Genomic DNA, 15,750 nt, shown 5'->3' on the forward strand with positions numbered 1-15,750 from the left:
GGGTGTCAAATTGTTGTTTTTTTCTCCACTGAGAGATTATTGGTCATGGGAAGGGACATGCAAAGGAGATTGAGGCCAAGTTGGAAGTAAGGAAATTGTGGAATGTAACCAGGGGGTGATTAGTTGGGAGAAGACAGGGTAGGATTGGATGATGGTATGAAGTGGGAGAGGCAAGGTTCCATATTGGAACTAGGTTGGCTATGGTTGGAGGGATTGATTCCAAAGAAGTGTTTCCACTGTATGGATAGGAGAAGGAGAGTAGGTTTTTGACAAGTCCAACATGGTTAAACTTGGGTGTAGTGCTGAAGGTGAGATCTTTGGACAGGAATGAAACTTCTGTAAGATTGAGATTTGTGATGGATAGATTGACTACATTGTTTTTGGCATGCTAGTAAATTTGATAATGTTTGAGGTGGTGCTTGGAGTAGTCTTCCATGAGGTGCAGGACAGGGTTTCAATTTGAATGGTACAGTGTAGGTAGTTCTGTTTGCCCAGTTACAGTATCTTACGTAGGGAGCAGAGGTGGTTCAGGGATGCCTTGGCCATGGAGATTTGATTTTGTATAGCATCAGGTTGATGAGGTATAGGAATCGGTGGAATCTGAAAATTTGAAGTTTGTGTGAAAGGACAGGTGGCATCCAGAGAAGGAAATTTTTATGGTTTGTTCTTGGGGAGGGGTCATTCCATGATTAGGTAGCATTTAAGAAACAGGATGTGGGACTGGGCTTTAGGTAGAGCTGGGGATACTGCTTTTAACTAATACAGATAGATGGAACAGGAGTCCATATGGGGTGGGATGTTGCTGAGGAGGAGGAAAGAAATTTAATGATGTTGGTGAGTGGTGGATAAACACTGGGGAATATAGGAGGTACAGTGAGGTGGTGTTTGACGAGATATAGAAACAAAAGTAAAACTCAGTAAAAACATGAAGTAGAAGCAGGAAACGGACATATGAAAGCTCTCGATGTTTGTAAAGGGAGCTATGGATAACATGTTGTGGGTTTGTGAAATAAAAATTCTAGAAGACATGCTGTTTGTTGTCAGCTAGCTCTGTGATGCGAGGATTTTTGTTCACATGCTAGCAATCATCACACAGTAGAAAAAAAGTGACAGATGCAAAATGGTGATGGGAGCAATGCGTAGAGGAGGGGTGGGTCAGTTTGGAGATGAAATGTAGTAATTTGCTGCTTCGATCTGGCGGAAGCATGGCTAGGAGGACAGCATGCACTGCAGTTGAAGCGGCCACAACCGCACTGCAGTTGAAAGGCCGCAACCGCACTGCAGTGGAAGTGGCCACGACCGGTACCACAGGGTGCCAATAAAGCCATGTGCGACAATGCTGGTCATGGCCAGTGTTATGGGTGCATGAGAAAGGCAAGAAAAATAACTTAGGGAGAGATACAAATGGACAGTAGAGAGGGATAACCTTCACCCATTCTTGACCAACCCCACCCATGACCACCTGCATCCCTATTCGTCACTGGTTATATAGCCAGCCTCCCTAACCACCAATATCCCCCATGCCCATGGCCTTGCTGCTGGTGAACACTGACTGTCCCAATGTCCCTCTGATTTCAAACCCACTCTCTCATTCCTTATACATCCAACTAAATACATCCCCCCACTTTACTACTTCTCCTTTGAGGGGGAGATATATAAAGAAATCCACAACGTGGTCATCGGCATTTGCATGGCACCCTCCTATGCTAATATGTTAAGGGCTATCTAGAGGAAGCCTTCTTACCCTCCCAAAACCCCAAACTTCTTGTCTGATTCAGGTTCATTGCTGTTATCTTAATGATACAGACTCGGGACCAAGGCACCGCATCCCCACACCTCCACAAACTCATCGTCTTCTCTCCATTCAAATCACCTAGTCCTCTTCAGTTTACCATGCCACATTTCTGGGCGTAGACCTTGTCTTCTCTGATGATTCCTGATTCCATCCACAAATATGTGCATATCAGGCCCACCAACCATCAACAGTACCTGCAGTTTGGCACCTGTCATCCCTCCCACACTTAAAAAAAATCACTCTCACACAGTGTGCCCACCTGTGGATGGTTGTACTTGCAGTGATAAAAATTTCCTTGCTCAGTATGGTGAAGGAGGTCTTTAAGGCTTTCACAGACAGGCAGTATTTCCTAAACCTAATTCACAGACAATTTCCCACACCATATTCCCACATACCCCTAATCCACTATCAAACCCCAACAGAAAGATGCAAAGGAGCACTTGCTTCATCACCCAATATCATTCTGCACTGGAGCAACAGAACCATAGCCTTCACCATGGTTTTGAGAATCTGTCATTGTGTCCCAAAACAAACATCCTGCCCACAAAATGTTCCCACCCTCCCAAAGCAGCATTCCACTACTTACCTGATCTTTCTAATTTACTTATGCCACACTCGCTCCAATCCCCCTGACATATGGGCACACCCTACATCTACATCTACATTTATACTCCGCAAGCCACCCAACGGTGTGTGGCGGAGGGCACTTTACGTGCCCCTGTCATTACCTCCCTTTCCTGTTCCAGTCGCGTATGGTTCGCGGGAAGAACGACTGTCTGAAAGCCTCTGTGCGCGCTCTAATCTCTCTAATTTTACATTAGTGATCTCCTCGGGAGGTATAAGTAGGGGGAAGCAATATATTCGATACCTCATCCAGAAACGCACCCTCTCGAAACCTGGCGAGCAAGCTACACCGCGATGCAGAGCGCCTCTCTTGCAGAGTCTGCCACTTGAGTTTGTTAAACATCTCCGTAACGCTATCACGGTTACCAAATAACCCTCTGACGAAACGCGCCGCTCTTCTTTGGATCTTCTCTATCTCCTCCGTCAACCCGATCTGGTGCGGATCCCACACTGATGAGCAATACTCAAGTATAGGTCGAACGAGTGTTTTGTAAGCCACCTCCTTTGTTGATGGACTACATTTTCTAAGGACTCTCCCAATGAATCTCAACCTGGTACCCGCCATACCAACAATTAATTTTATATGATCATTCCACTTCAAATCGTTCCACACGCATACTCCCAGATATTTTACAGAAGTAACTGCTACCAGTGTTTGTTCCGCTATCATATAATCATACAATAAAGGATCCTTCTTTCTATGTATTCGCAATACATTACATTTGTCTATGTTAAGGGTCAGTTGCCACTCCCTGCACCAAGTGCCTATCCGCTGCAGATCTTCCTGCATTTCGCTACAATTTTCTAATTCTGCAACTTCTCTGTATACTACAGTATCATCCGCAAAAAGCCGCATGGAACTTCCGACACTATCTACTAGGTCATTTATATATATTGTGAAAAGCAATGGTCCCATAACACTCCCCTGTGGCACGCCAGAGGTTACTTTAACGTCTGTAGACGTCTCTCCGTTGATAACAACATGCTGTGTTCTGTTTGCTAAAAACTCTTCAATCCAGCCACACAGCTGGTCTGATATTCCGTAGGCTCTTACTTTGTTTATCAGGCGACAGTGCGGAACTGTATCGAACGCCTTCCGGAAGTCAAGAAAAATAGCATCTACCTGGGAGCCTGTATCTAATATTTTCTGGGTCTCATGAACAAATAGAGCGAGTTGGGTCTCACACGATCGCTGTTTCCGGAATCCATGTTGATTCCTACATAGTAGATTCTGAGTTTCCAAAAACGACATGATACTCGAGCAAAAAACATGTTCTAAAATTCTACAACAGATTGACGTCAGAGATATAGGTCTATAGTTTTGCGCATCTGCTAGACGACCCTTCTTGAAGACTGGGACTACCTGTGCTCTTTTCCAATCATTTGGAACCTTCCGTTCCTCTAGAGACTTGTGGTACACGGCTGTTAGAAGGGGGGCAAGTTCTTTCGCGTACTCTGTGTAGAATCGAATTGGTATCCCGTCAGGTCCAGTGGACTTTCCTCTGTTGAGTGATTCCAGTTGCTTTTCTATTCCTTGGACACTTATTTCGATGTCAGCCATTTTTTCGTTTGTGCGAGGATTTAGAGAAGGAACTGCAGTGCGGTCTTCCTCTGTGAAACACCTTTGGAAAAAGGTGTTTAGTATTTCAGCTTTACGCTTGTCATCCTCTGTTTCAATGCCATCATCATCCTGGAGTGTCTGGACATGCTGTTTCGAGCCACTTACTGATTTAACGTAAGACCAGAACTTCCTAGGATTTTCTGTCAAGTCGGTACCTAGTATTTTACTTTCGAATTCACTAAACGCTTCACGCATAGCCCTCCTTACGCTAACTTTGACATCGTTTAGCTTCTGTTTGTCTGAGAGGTTTTGGCTGCGTTTAAATTTGGAGTGAAGCTCTCTTTGCTTTTGCAGTAATTTCCTAACTTTGTTGTTGTACCACGGTGGGTTTTTCCCGTCCCTCACACTTTTACTCGGCACGTACCTGTCTAAAACGCATTTTACGATTGCCTTGAACTTTTTCCATAAACACTCAACATTGTCAGTGTCGGAACAGAAATTTTCATTTTGATCTGTTAGGTAGTCTGAAATCTGCCTTCTATTACTCTTGCTAAACAGATAAACCTTCCTCCCTTTTTTTATATTCCTATTAACTTCCATATTCAGGGATGCTGCAACGGCCTTATGATCACTGATTCCCTGTTCTGCGCTTACAGAGTCGAAAAGTTCGGGTCTGTTTGTTATCAGTAGGTCCAAGATGTTATCTCCACGAGTCAGTTCTCTGTTTAATTGCTCGAGGTAATTTTCGGATAGTGCACTCAGTATAATGTCACTCGATGCTCTGTCCCTACCACCCATCCTAAACATCTGAGTGTCCCAGTCTATATCTGGTAAATTGAAATCTCCACCTAAGACTATAACATGCTGAGAAAATTTATGTGAAATGTATTCCAAATTTTCTCTCAGCTGTTCTGCCACTAATGCTGCTGAGTCGGGGGGTCGGTAAAAGGAGCCAATTATTAACCTAGCTCGGTTGTTGAGTGTAACCTCCACCCATAATAATTCACAGGAACTATCCACTTCTACTTCACTACAGGATAAACTACTACTAACAGCAACGAACACTCCACCACCGGTTGCATGCAATCTATCCTTTCTAAACACCGCCTGTACGTTTGTAAAAATTTCGTCAGAATTTATCTCTGGCTGCAGCCAGCTTTCTGTACCTATAACGATTTCAGCTTCGGTGCTTTCTATCAGCGCTTGAAGTTCCGGTACTTTACCAACGCAGCTTCGACAGTTTACAATTACAATACCGATTGCTGCTTGGTCCCCGCATGTCCTGACTTTGCCCCGCACCCGTTGAGGCTGTTGCCCTTTCTGTACTTGCCCGAGGCCATCTAACCTAAAAAACCGCCCAGCCCATGCCACACAACCCCTGCTACCCGTGTAGCCGCTTGTTGCGTGTAGTGGACTCCTGACCTATCCAGCGGAACCCGAAACCCCACCACCCTGTGGCGCAAGTCGAGGAATCTGCAGCCCACACGGTCGCAGAACCGTCTCAGCCTCTGATTCAGACCCTCCACTCGGCTCTGTACCAAAGGTCCGCAGTCAGTCCTGTCGACGATGCTGCAGATGGTGAGCTCTGCTTTCATCCCGCTAGCGAGACTGGCAGTCTTCACCAAATCAGATAGCCGCTGGAAGCCAGAGAGGATTTCCTCCGATCCATAGCGACACACATCATTGGTTCCAACATGAGCCACCACCTGCAGATGGGTGCACCCTGTACCCTTCATGGCATCCGGAAGGACCCTTTCCACATCTGGAATGACTCCCCCCAGTATGCACACGGAGTGCACTTTGGTTTTCTTCCTCTCCCTTGCTGCCATATCCCTAAGGGGCCCCATTATGCGCCTTACGTTGGAGCTCCCAACTACCAGTAAGCCCACCCTCTGCGACCGCCCGGATCTTGCAGACTGAGGGGCAACCTCTGGAACAGGACAAGCAGCCATGTCAGGCCAAAGACCAGCATCAGCCTGAGACAGAGCCTGAAACCGGTTCATCAGACAAACTGGAGAGGCCTTCCGCTCAGCCCTCCGGAATGTCTTTCGCCCCCTGCCACACCTTGAGACGACCTCCCACTCTACCACAGGTGAGGGATCAGCCTCAATGCGGGCAGTATCCTGGGCAACCACAGTCGTAGTCCGATTGGGGGATGCGTGGGACGAGCTGGCTGTCCACGACAAACCCCCATCCGAACCCCCACAGTGATGACCATTGGCAACAGCCTCAAGCTGTGTGACCGAAGCCAACACTGCCTGAAGCTGGGAGCGAAGGGATGCCAACTCAGCCTGCATCCGAACACAGCAGTTGCAGTCCCTATCCATGCTAAAAACTGTTGTGCAAAGAACGTCTGAACTAATCTACAGAGAGTGCAAACAAATTGACACAAAATTTAAACGGTTATTAAAATACAAGATTGCCTAGTAAATGCAGTAATGCTGCCACTTGTGCACTGCTGACACACTGCTCGGCGGCGGAAGGAGACTACGCAATTTTACACTATTCAGGTACTAAAACGCAATGCTACAACTCTCAAATACTATAATACGCCCGAAATTTATGAATTAAACAATGCAAGTACCAAAAACATGCAAAGAAATTAAGAATTAAACTATGTAACAAATGAGTGAGCTAGGAGTATACGACTTGCTGCTGCAGCTGCTTATCCAACGGCGGCAGGGAGCACACTGACTGTGACCAACTGACACTGGCCGTTCAAAACAAAAATAGAAGACGGACGTCTACGCGAATTTACACTATTCAGGTACTAAAACGCGATGCTGCAACTCTCAAATACTATAATACCCCCGAAATGTATGAATTAAACAATGCAAGTACCAAAAACACGCAAAGAAATTAAGAATTAAACTATGTAACAAATGAGTGAGCTAGGAGTATACGACTTGCTGCTGCAGCTGCTTATCCAACGGCGGCAGGGAGCACACTGACTGACCAACCGACACTGGCCGTTCAAAACAAAAACAGAAGACAGACGACTATGCGAATTTACACTATTCAGGTACTAAAACGCGATGCTGCAACTCTCAAATACTATAATACGCCCGAAATTTATGAATTAACCAATGCAAGTACCAAAAACACGCAAAGAAATTAAGAATTAAACTATGTAACAAATGAGTGAGCTAGGAGTATACGACTTGCTGCTGCAGCTGCTTATCCAATGGCGGCAGGGAGCACACTGACTGTGACCAACCGACACTGGCCGTTCAAAACAAAAACAGAAGACAGACGACTACGCGAATTTACACTATTCAGGTACTAAAACGCGATGCTACAACTCTCAAATACTATAATACGCCCGAAATTTATGATTTAAACAATGCAAGTACCAAAAACACGCAAAGAAGATGGAAGATCCAGGAAAAAGACCTGTCTGATACATCCAACCTCCACATCCTGCTCCAGTTTTGTCATAGATTTATCCTACTACATCATAGGTGGGCCACTTCTGACACCAGCCATTTCATATACCAGCTCTGCTGCAATCTACACAGCATTTTATGTGGGCATGACCACCAACCATCTGTCCACTCGAATGAAGGGCCATTGCCAAACTGTGGCCAAGAGCAGAGTTGATCACCCAGTGGTGGAACGCACTGTTGAGCTCAACATCCTAGAGTTCAATGGCTGTTTTGAAACCTGTGCTATCTGGATCCTTCACCCCCCCCCCCCCCCCCCCACACACACACACACTAACACACACACTCACTCACTTGCAACACATCCTTCACTTTGGTAATCTTCCTCACCTCAGTCTCTGCTAACTCCCTGCACCCACACCCTCTCACCAATAGTCTTTCCTTCCTTTATTTCACCCCCTCCCAATCAGTTCCACCACAACATCATCTTGCTCTGCACAAGGTCCCTAGTTCCAGTGCCTTGTCTTATACCATATATTTGCATCTTCTTTCGCCTGCTTCTTCTTTCTCCTGCATTTTGTACAGCTACTGTGTCATTATTTGTAGAGTTGTTTCTTTATTCCTATATTTGTACTGTAATTTACATTATCAGTACCATTTTTGCTGATTATTGAATAATGTGTTCTAGAGAAGCATATGTCCATTACTCTAGTGTGTGAGCTTATTATATTTAAAAGATTATGAGTGTAATACATCAGTGAGCTACACTGTTTGAATTTGCATTTATATTAAATTTGCCAAATGTAATAAGGTCATTAGGACCAGAATGGCCAAATATGCTACTAAGTGTATCCATGGAGCACAGGACATCAGTATTTGATGTGTGATGTACTCCAGTCACTTTATACTTTGTTAAAATTACCACACAATCACCTTTGTGCCATTATCTGCAATAATTATTTGCTAATGAGTAGCCCTGTAAATTATAATACAGTATTTCACTGGAGTTTCATCCATATCCAGTCATATAACACATGACGAACTGTCCAGTTGATGAAGGAAAATTTGAGGAAAAAATAGTCTTGTAGGCCTAGTTACAAATCCTTTGTACAGTGCTAGGAGGGAATGTCATTAACAACATACTAGAAATCCTGACTGGTGGGGTATAACTTTTTTGTGTTTTTCTTGAGTAACTCAAAAGCTACAGGTCATAGCAAAAATGTTTCCCAGTACAAAATTAAACTACATTACATTGCTACAAATGGGAAGCTATTCATGTTTTCTTAAGGACTAATAGTTTATGAATGGCAGGAGATGAAACAATTGCAGATTATTAAAAATATTGTTTTAACAGTATAAAATTAAAATTTATCTTCAAATGTAGTGGGTTAAAAACAAATATTAAATGTGAGTACCACCTCTAAGTGGTGTTGAGCCATAATAAAGGATAAATTGTGTTCAGGTGTAATAGGCTGAATGGAGGGATGTAGGGGGAGAAGTGTGGGGAAGGTAGGTTACCGGATTATGTTCATGCATTTCCCTCCTTCATAGGTCTGCAAATTGATGATGAGCAGGTTATTTCCATCTCTATCTGCCCCAGTCATCCCAAGAATCTGCTACAGGGTGTCGCACAGATTTATGCCAATCCTCCACACTGTACCATATGAATGCAGTGTGCAGAAATGCCCGGGGATGTTAATTTTCAACACGATGTGTTAACACTACTGGAATGCAGACATGAGTTACTAATAAAGGTAATACAAGAAATGCATATGGACAAAATCAACATAAATCTCTGCACACTGCTCAACACTGCTAGAGGGAAAATTGATTCTTGATCATCCTGTATGGGACTTGCAGTGTTCTTCCCCCACTACAAGTGGTGCTCGATTTTCAGTTTACAGATAGACTATACCTCCCCAGCATATCCTGCCCATTTCCATCACATGAGTAAACTAAACAACTTCACTGAGCTCTTGTGTATGTACAGTGTAATTATTTTAGTTTATTAAATGAGTACTTTTTGTGACTGCTAAGTGAGCTTTTATGTCAAATATATTCCCGTAGACAAAGGCTGATAAGTGTTTAATTTGTAAGTTTGTTGTTGTTGGATGTATGATTAAGATTAAGCCCTCTATAAAGAAATGTTGGAAAAATTTACATGGTATACCCAACTCTACAGAACTGATAGAAAATTGAGAAAGAACAATTGAAATAGAATACCTGTAGTTCATGTCAGTAAACTTTTTAATTTATATCTAGTACTAACTGAGTACCTAGCATTGCCCAGATAGATATTTATTCCAGTATTCTATTGGTTAATATCCTCCTTCCTCCTCTCTCTGTCCATCTCTTCCTTCTCTCTCTGTCCATCTCTTCCTCCTCTCTCTCTTTCTGTGTCCACCTGCTCCTCCCCCTCTCCGTCCACCTGCTCCTCCCCCCCTCTCACCTCTCTCTGTCCATCTCCTTCTCTCCCCTCCCCCATCTGTGTCCATCTCCTCCTCCACACACTCTTTGTCCTCTCACCCCCCACCCCCATTTTCTCTCTGCACAGTCTCACCACCACCCGAGTAGGAGGCTGCTTGTTCTTACCCCCACGTTATTTCTATCCAGATAGTAAGTAATAAGTGTACCAAGTTTGGTCGTAATGAATTTAGGAGTTTAAGAGGAGCTTTTTACCCGTTGCTTTGCCCACATAAGCACATGTCACATATAATAACATATTTCGCCCTGCAGTTCTGTTTTCACACAGCTCATTGTTTATGATGTCATATCTCCTGAACTGTGTGTCGTACAATGATATACACACATCAAAAAAAGTTTTTCATCATCTTGGTTCCCAGAACTCCTGAAGATAGACGTTGACTGTGGATATTGTATCACAGGCACAGTCCCTTTGACTGTTCAGAGAGGTCATTAAATCTGCCCAAAGATGTAAACAACCATCCATGAGCAGCGCCTATTAGACGAGGGGCTCCAACAGCCAATCAGTTCCAGTCATTCCACCAGGCAGGAGGTACACGGTTCATGTTGTCTGTAGTTCAGCCATGCCTAGACATTCAGTACCACAGTTTGATCGCGTCAACATTGTTACTTTGTGTTGTGGCGTAGCAAGACAGCCACACCACTCGGAGGTAGCCGAAAGGCACGCGTACACACACGCCGGCTGGCGTGAGTTCTGGAACAGGATACTTGGTGAATACTATAGAGAAAAATATGCAGTTCCTCGGATACTTAACTTTATTGCATCCTTGTGGTACATCGCTATTGACGATACAAATGAGACTATCTCCAGATACGGTTAATTACAATCACTGTAAGGCTAATGACGCCTTGCTAGGTCATAGCCATGGACTTAGCTGAAGGCTATTCTAACTATCTGCTCGGCTAATGAGCGATGCTTCGTCAGTGTAGTCGCTAGCAAAGTCGTCGTACAACTGGGGCGAGTGCTAGTCCGTCTTTCTAGACCTGCCATGTGGTGGCGCTAGGTCTGCACGTACTGACAGTGGCGACACGCGGGTCCGACATGTACTAATGGACCGCGGCCAATTTAAAGCTACCACCTAGCAAGTGTGGTGTCTGGCGGTGACACCACACTTTGTGCCAGGAAGGGCTCTCAACAAGGGGAGTGTCCAGGTGTCTAGGAGTGTAGCAAAGTGATGTTGTTCAGACATGGAGGAGATACAGAGAGACAGGAACTGTCGATGACATGCCTCGCTCGGGCTGCCCAAAGCCTACTTTTAGAGTGGATGATCACTACCTACAGATTACGGCTCGGAGGAACCCTGACAGCAACGCCAGCTTGAATAATGCTTTTCATGCAGCCACAGGATGTCATGTTAAAGACTCAAACAGTGTGCAGTAGGCTGCATGATGCGCAACTTCACTCCTGACATCCATGACAAGGTCCATCTTTGCAACCATGACACCTTGCAGTATGGTAGAGATGGGCCCAACAACATGCCAAGTGGACCACTCAGGATTGGCATCACGTTCTCTTCAACAACGAGTATCGCATATGCCTTCAACCAGACAATTGTCAGAGACATGTTTTGAGGCAACCCGGTTAGGCTGAATGCCTTAGACACACTGTCCAGCGAGGTGGAGGTTACCCGATGTTTTGGCGTGGCATTATGTGGGGCCGACGTACACTGCTGGTAGTCATGGAAGCCACTGTAACAGCTGTACAATACATGAATGCCATCCTCCGATCTATAGTGCAACCATATTGGCAGCATATTGGCGAGGCATTCATCTTCATGGACGACAATTCACACCCTCGTCATGCACATCTTGTGAATGACTTCCTTGAGGATTATGACATTGCTCGACTAGAGTGGCCAGCACGTTCTCAAGACACGAACCCTATTGAACATTTTGCAGTGAATACATAGTGTGCCGTGGGGCGATCACTCTGTTGTAGAAATAATTCAAAAGCTAAGATCACTTAAATACTGTTTACTGGATAACTGGTTTCAACACACTAAAGGTGCTATCATTGGATCTGAATGTAGCTTGACACTTATAAACCATTTGGATATCCCGATACATGGGGCAGACCAGCTGATATAAAATCATTGTCACAGAAAATAAAAAACAAAAAACAACTGTTCTCATGGTCATTCTTTTCCATCATATATGTAAAACAGAAGTCACAAGATAAAACTATTTGGTACATGACCGCTGCTCGACTAACAACGGTCAGCATCACCATTGTTAGTCGAGCAGCGGTCATGTACCAAATAGTTTTATCTTGTGACTTCGGTTTTACATGTATGATGGAAAAGAATGACCATGAGAGCAGTTGTTTTTTATTTTTTGTGACAATGATTTCGTATCAGCTGGTCTGCCTCATTAATTGGGATATCCAAATGGTTTATAAATGTTAAGCTACATTCAGATCCAATGATGGCACCTTTAGTGTGTTAAAACCGGCTATCCAGTAAACAATATTTAAGCGATCTTGGCTATTGAATTATTCCTATTGAACATGCCTGGGATAGATTGAAAAGGGCTGTTTATGGACGGTGTGACCCATCAACCACTCTGAGGGATCCACGCTGAATTGCCATTGAGGAGTGGGACAATCTGGACCAACAGTGCCTTGATGAACTTGTAGATAGTATTCCATGACGAATACAGGCATGCATCAATGCAAGAGGATGTGCTGCTGGGTGTTAGAGGTACTGTTGTGTACAGCCATCTGTACCACCACCTCTAAAGGCCTTGCTGTATGGTAGTACAACATGCAATGTGTGGTTTTCATGAGCAATAAAAAGGGCAGAAATGATGTTTATGTTGATCTCTAGTCCAATTTTCTGTACAAGTTCTGGAACTCTCAGAACCAAGGTGATGCAAAACTTTTTTGATATGTGAATTTTTGTAAGTACATTCAGTGGTATATATGAATATTGTATGCAAAATGCGTTGCAAACAGAATTAGTAGCAAAGAAGGAGTTAATTAAAAGGTCATGCGTGATGCAGCAGTTTTACTGCATGAACAATGATAATACAGTAAGCAATAGACTTTTTCCTTTAATCAATTTGTGGGGAATTGTCAGCGAGAAATAGTTTTGTAAACATATGAAACCATGTGTAAAATTGGTTGCAAGTCACTAAGTGCTGTCAGTCTCAAATACTGGTCAGTTGTCTGGCTATTTGTGCATCGTGAGCTACACTCCTTTTTCACCCACTCCCCCACTCCTTTGAGAGGTAATTGTTTCTTACCACCACAGTCGTTCTTCCCAGAGAGTAAGTGATATGTGTACCAAGTTTGCTTGAAATCAATCCATTGATTTAAAAGGAGGTGTGAAACATACATACATACATAAGTTTTTATAATATGTATGGATAACATTCAAACAATAGATAAAACAATGTAATGTAAACTGAGAATTATGCTATTCATCTGGAATTTGTGTACTATGTAGTAAAATACTGGTGAGGAACTGTGTCTGCTGTAATCCAAGTCTTATTTATTCCTGAAAAATCAACTTAACTGCAATAGGTATAGATGTAGTACCTAAAGCAATAAGCAGGAAATCCGGGTTTGAGTCCTGGTCCAGAATAAACTTTCATATGGTGCTGTAGGTAATACATCTATGCCTATTGCAGTTGATTTTCAGGAATAAATTTCAGTATTTGAAACTTCAGTTTGTCCTCAGATATTAAGTGTCTTACGATTGAACATTTTGCAGAGAAGGGTAGGCAAGCTTTAAATATTGTTCACATAAGGTATCAGTATACCTTCATAAGGCACAATATATTCAGAAATCCTAAATTTAGTAAGAAGTTAATGAAACTGAAGGTATTGTTAGCTATGATTTGAATACAGATATTGTGTTTATAAGCTTGTGATACTACCGATAAGGGTAGGATATGCAGGTAGAGGGGCTGATCTGTGTTAGAAACTAGTATAGTCTTAGTAGACAGTATCCTGTTTAAGCAGATAGCACAACTGAGTATTGTACCAGGTAAAATATGAACATACATATAGGCATTTGAATGTGTGACGTGTTACATAGCAGCAACTATTGGTTTCAGCATAGTTAATTAGTTTCATGTTCCAGAGATCATTTAAACAATTCATTTATCGAAATGATACAGAACAAGTCAGTTTAAAGAATATGTATACAACAGTTAGAGTAACTCATTTTTCTCATTGTGAGGAATAAATTCATCTAGTGCACAGGGGTTGTAATGCCGTCGGACTAAAATTGTGCTATATAAATATAGATTTTGGACATGGTCATTAATTTTAGATTACCAGAAGCTACAAAAACACAATTAAATAGAAAAATATATTTGATCTTGGAAATTATACCTTTTTCAGTATTTTGTTGCTAGTTTGAGTTGTGTTCAAAAAGGTGCTGCTTATATCAGAGTTTCTAAATATCCTTTCTCGTAAGCGGGCCTTGATTTGTAACATTGATAATTTGATGCAAATTACTGTTATCTTTCTGATGCATCATTTTAGTATTTTTTACATCACGTTTTTCCCCCATTGTGAGCCTGTAGAACCTGCACCACTGTTACAATTAACTGTTCTCTTCTTCCTGGACTGACTTCATCCATGTGCTTCCACCATTTCCTCTTTGACAGAGTCACATTCACCTGTTTGCCATGATTATACCCCTAATGCCCCCAATGTCAACAGGATGTTCAACTCTTTAACATCCATTTTAAGTTCACCATTTCCTCTTTGACAGAGTCACATTCACCTGTTTGCCATGATTATACCCCTAATGCCCCCAATGTCAACAGGATGTTCAACTCTTTAACATCCATTTTAAGTTACTTAAAATGTGTAAAATTTCTGCAACAATGCATTATGAGATGCTCATCAGGTTGCTCATGTGTAAGTATACAGATAAATAAATCACCATTTAAACTCTGTGTTAATTGAAGTGAAACACCAGTATTGCAGATTGTAACTTTTGTGAAGAACAGATCCTACTGCTACTCACGCCGTATACATACCTATTGAGAAGGAATACAGTGGTAAAATTGTAGAAATTGTTGCTAATGCAAAGAGTATGAACAGTTGGTTATACTCTGTGCTATGCTGTCTAAGATATGATGCTATTTGGAGTATAATTGTAGATGTAGATGAAAAGTCCAAAATAAATAATGTAAAGAAACAATACACTCAGTATTCTGTCCAACACTCAATACTTCCATTGGAAAATATTTTAAGGCAATTAGATTTTTTTGTCCTGTTTGTACACTTGTGCTTAAGGATGTAAGAATGACTGCAACTGTACCATTGATGTAACAATTGTTTTTCAATAATTTTGCACAGATTGTTCGCCCTGTGAGTGTGTTTTTGATTGTTGATGTCCAAAACGACTTTATTTCGGGGTCTTTGAACATTAGTCACTGCTCAGCCAAGCAGAATGGAGCCGAGGTAATTCTTCTACGTAAACTTATACGCAATAGAGCTACACATTGTAAAAGCAGTGGTGGTGATTTCATTTGATTTGCAGGTTATCGAACCAATAAATAAGTTGCTGGATACAGTCAAGTTTGACGCTGTGTTTTATTCCTTGGATTGGCATCCAAGTGATCATGTTTCTTTCATTGATAACTTGAGCCAGAGGAAGGTTCATCCATCAAGTCCTGTAAGTATGAGCAGTCTTTTAATTCTGTAGTATAATACACTGATCTCCATAAAAAGAGCTGCACCCAGAAGAGCCCGAACAGTCCAATGCAAACTAGGTTGTATGTTGTTCACCATCAGCTATGCCAATGATTGCTTTTGCATGGTCAGCCATGCACTCAGGGAGTGTGGGTGGAACCATGGCGTCATGCTCACCAGTTGATATTTTAGGGCCCCGAACGGCTATACTGGCCAGTGTGACAATGGGTAGCATCACCTGCACATGCAC

The 15,750-nt window shown here is 42.7% G+C and overlaps 1 protein-coding gene across 3 annotated transcripts in view; it reads left to right on the forward strand.

Moving 5' to 3' along the window:
• Nucleotides 1–15,750, forward strand: part of LOC126184600 (nicotinamidase) — a 313,135-nt gene that overhangs the window by 154,377 nt on the left and 143,008 nt on the right. For all 3 annotated transcript variants that reach the window (XM_049927043.1, XM_049927044.1, XM_049927045.1), the window contains 2 exons: nt 15,165–15,269; nt 15,349–15,483. In XM_049927043.1, the coding sequence (XP_049783000.1) occupies nt 15,165–15,269; nt 15,349–15,483 (240 nt within the window). The remainder of the gene's footprint in view (nt 1–15,164; nt 15,270–15,348; nt 15,484–15,750) is intronic.

This window comes from Schistocerca cancellata, chromosome 4, assembly GCF_023864275.1.
Source record: "Schistocerca cancellata isolate TAMUIC-IGC-003103 chromosome 4, iqSchCanc2.1, whole genome shotgun sequence".
NCBI classification, from domain to species: Eukaryota; Metazoa; Arthropoda; class Insecta; order Orthoptera; family Acrididae; genus Schistocerca; species Schistocerca cancellata.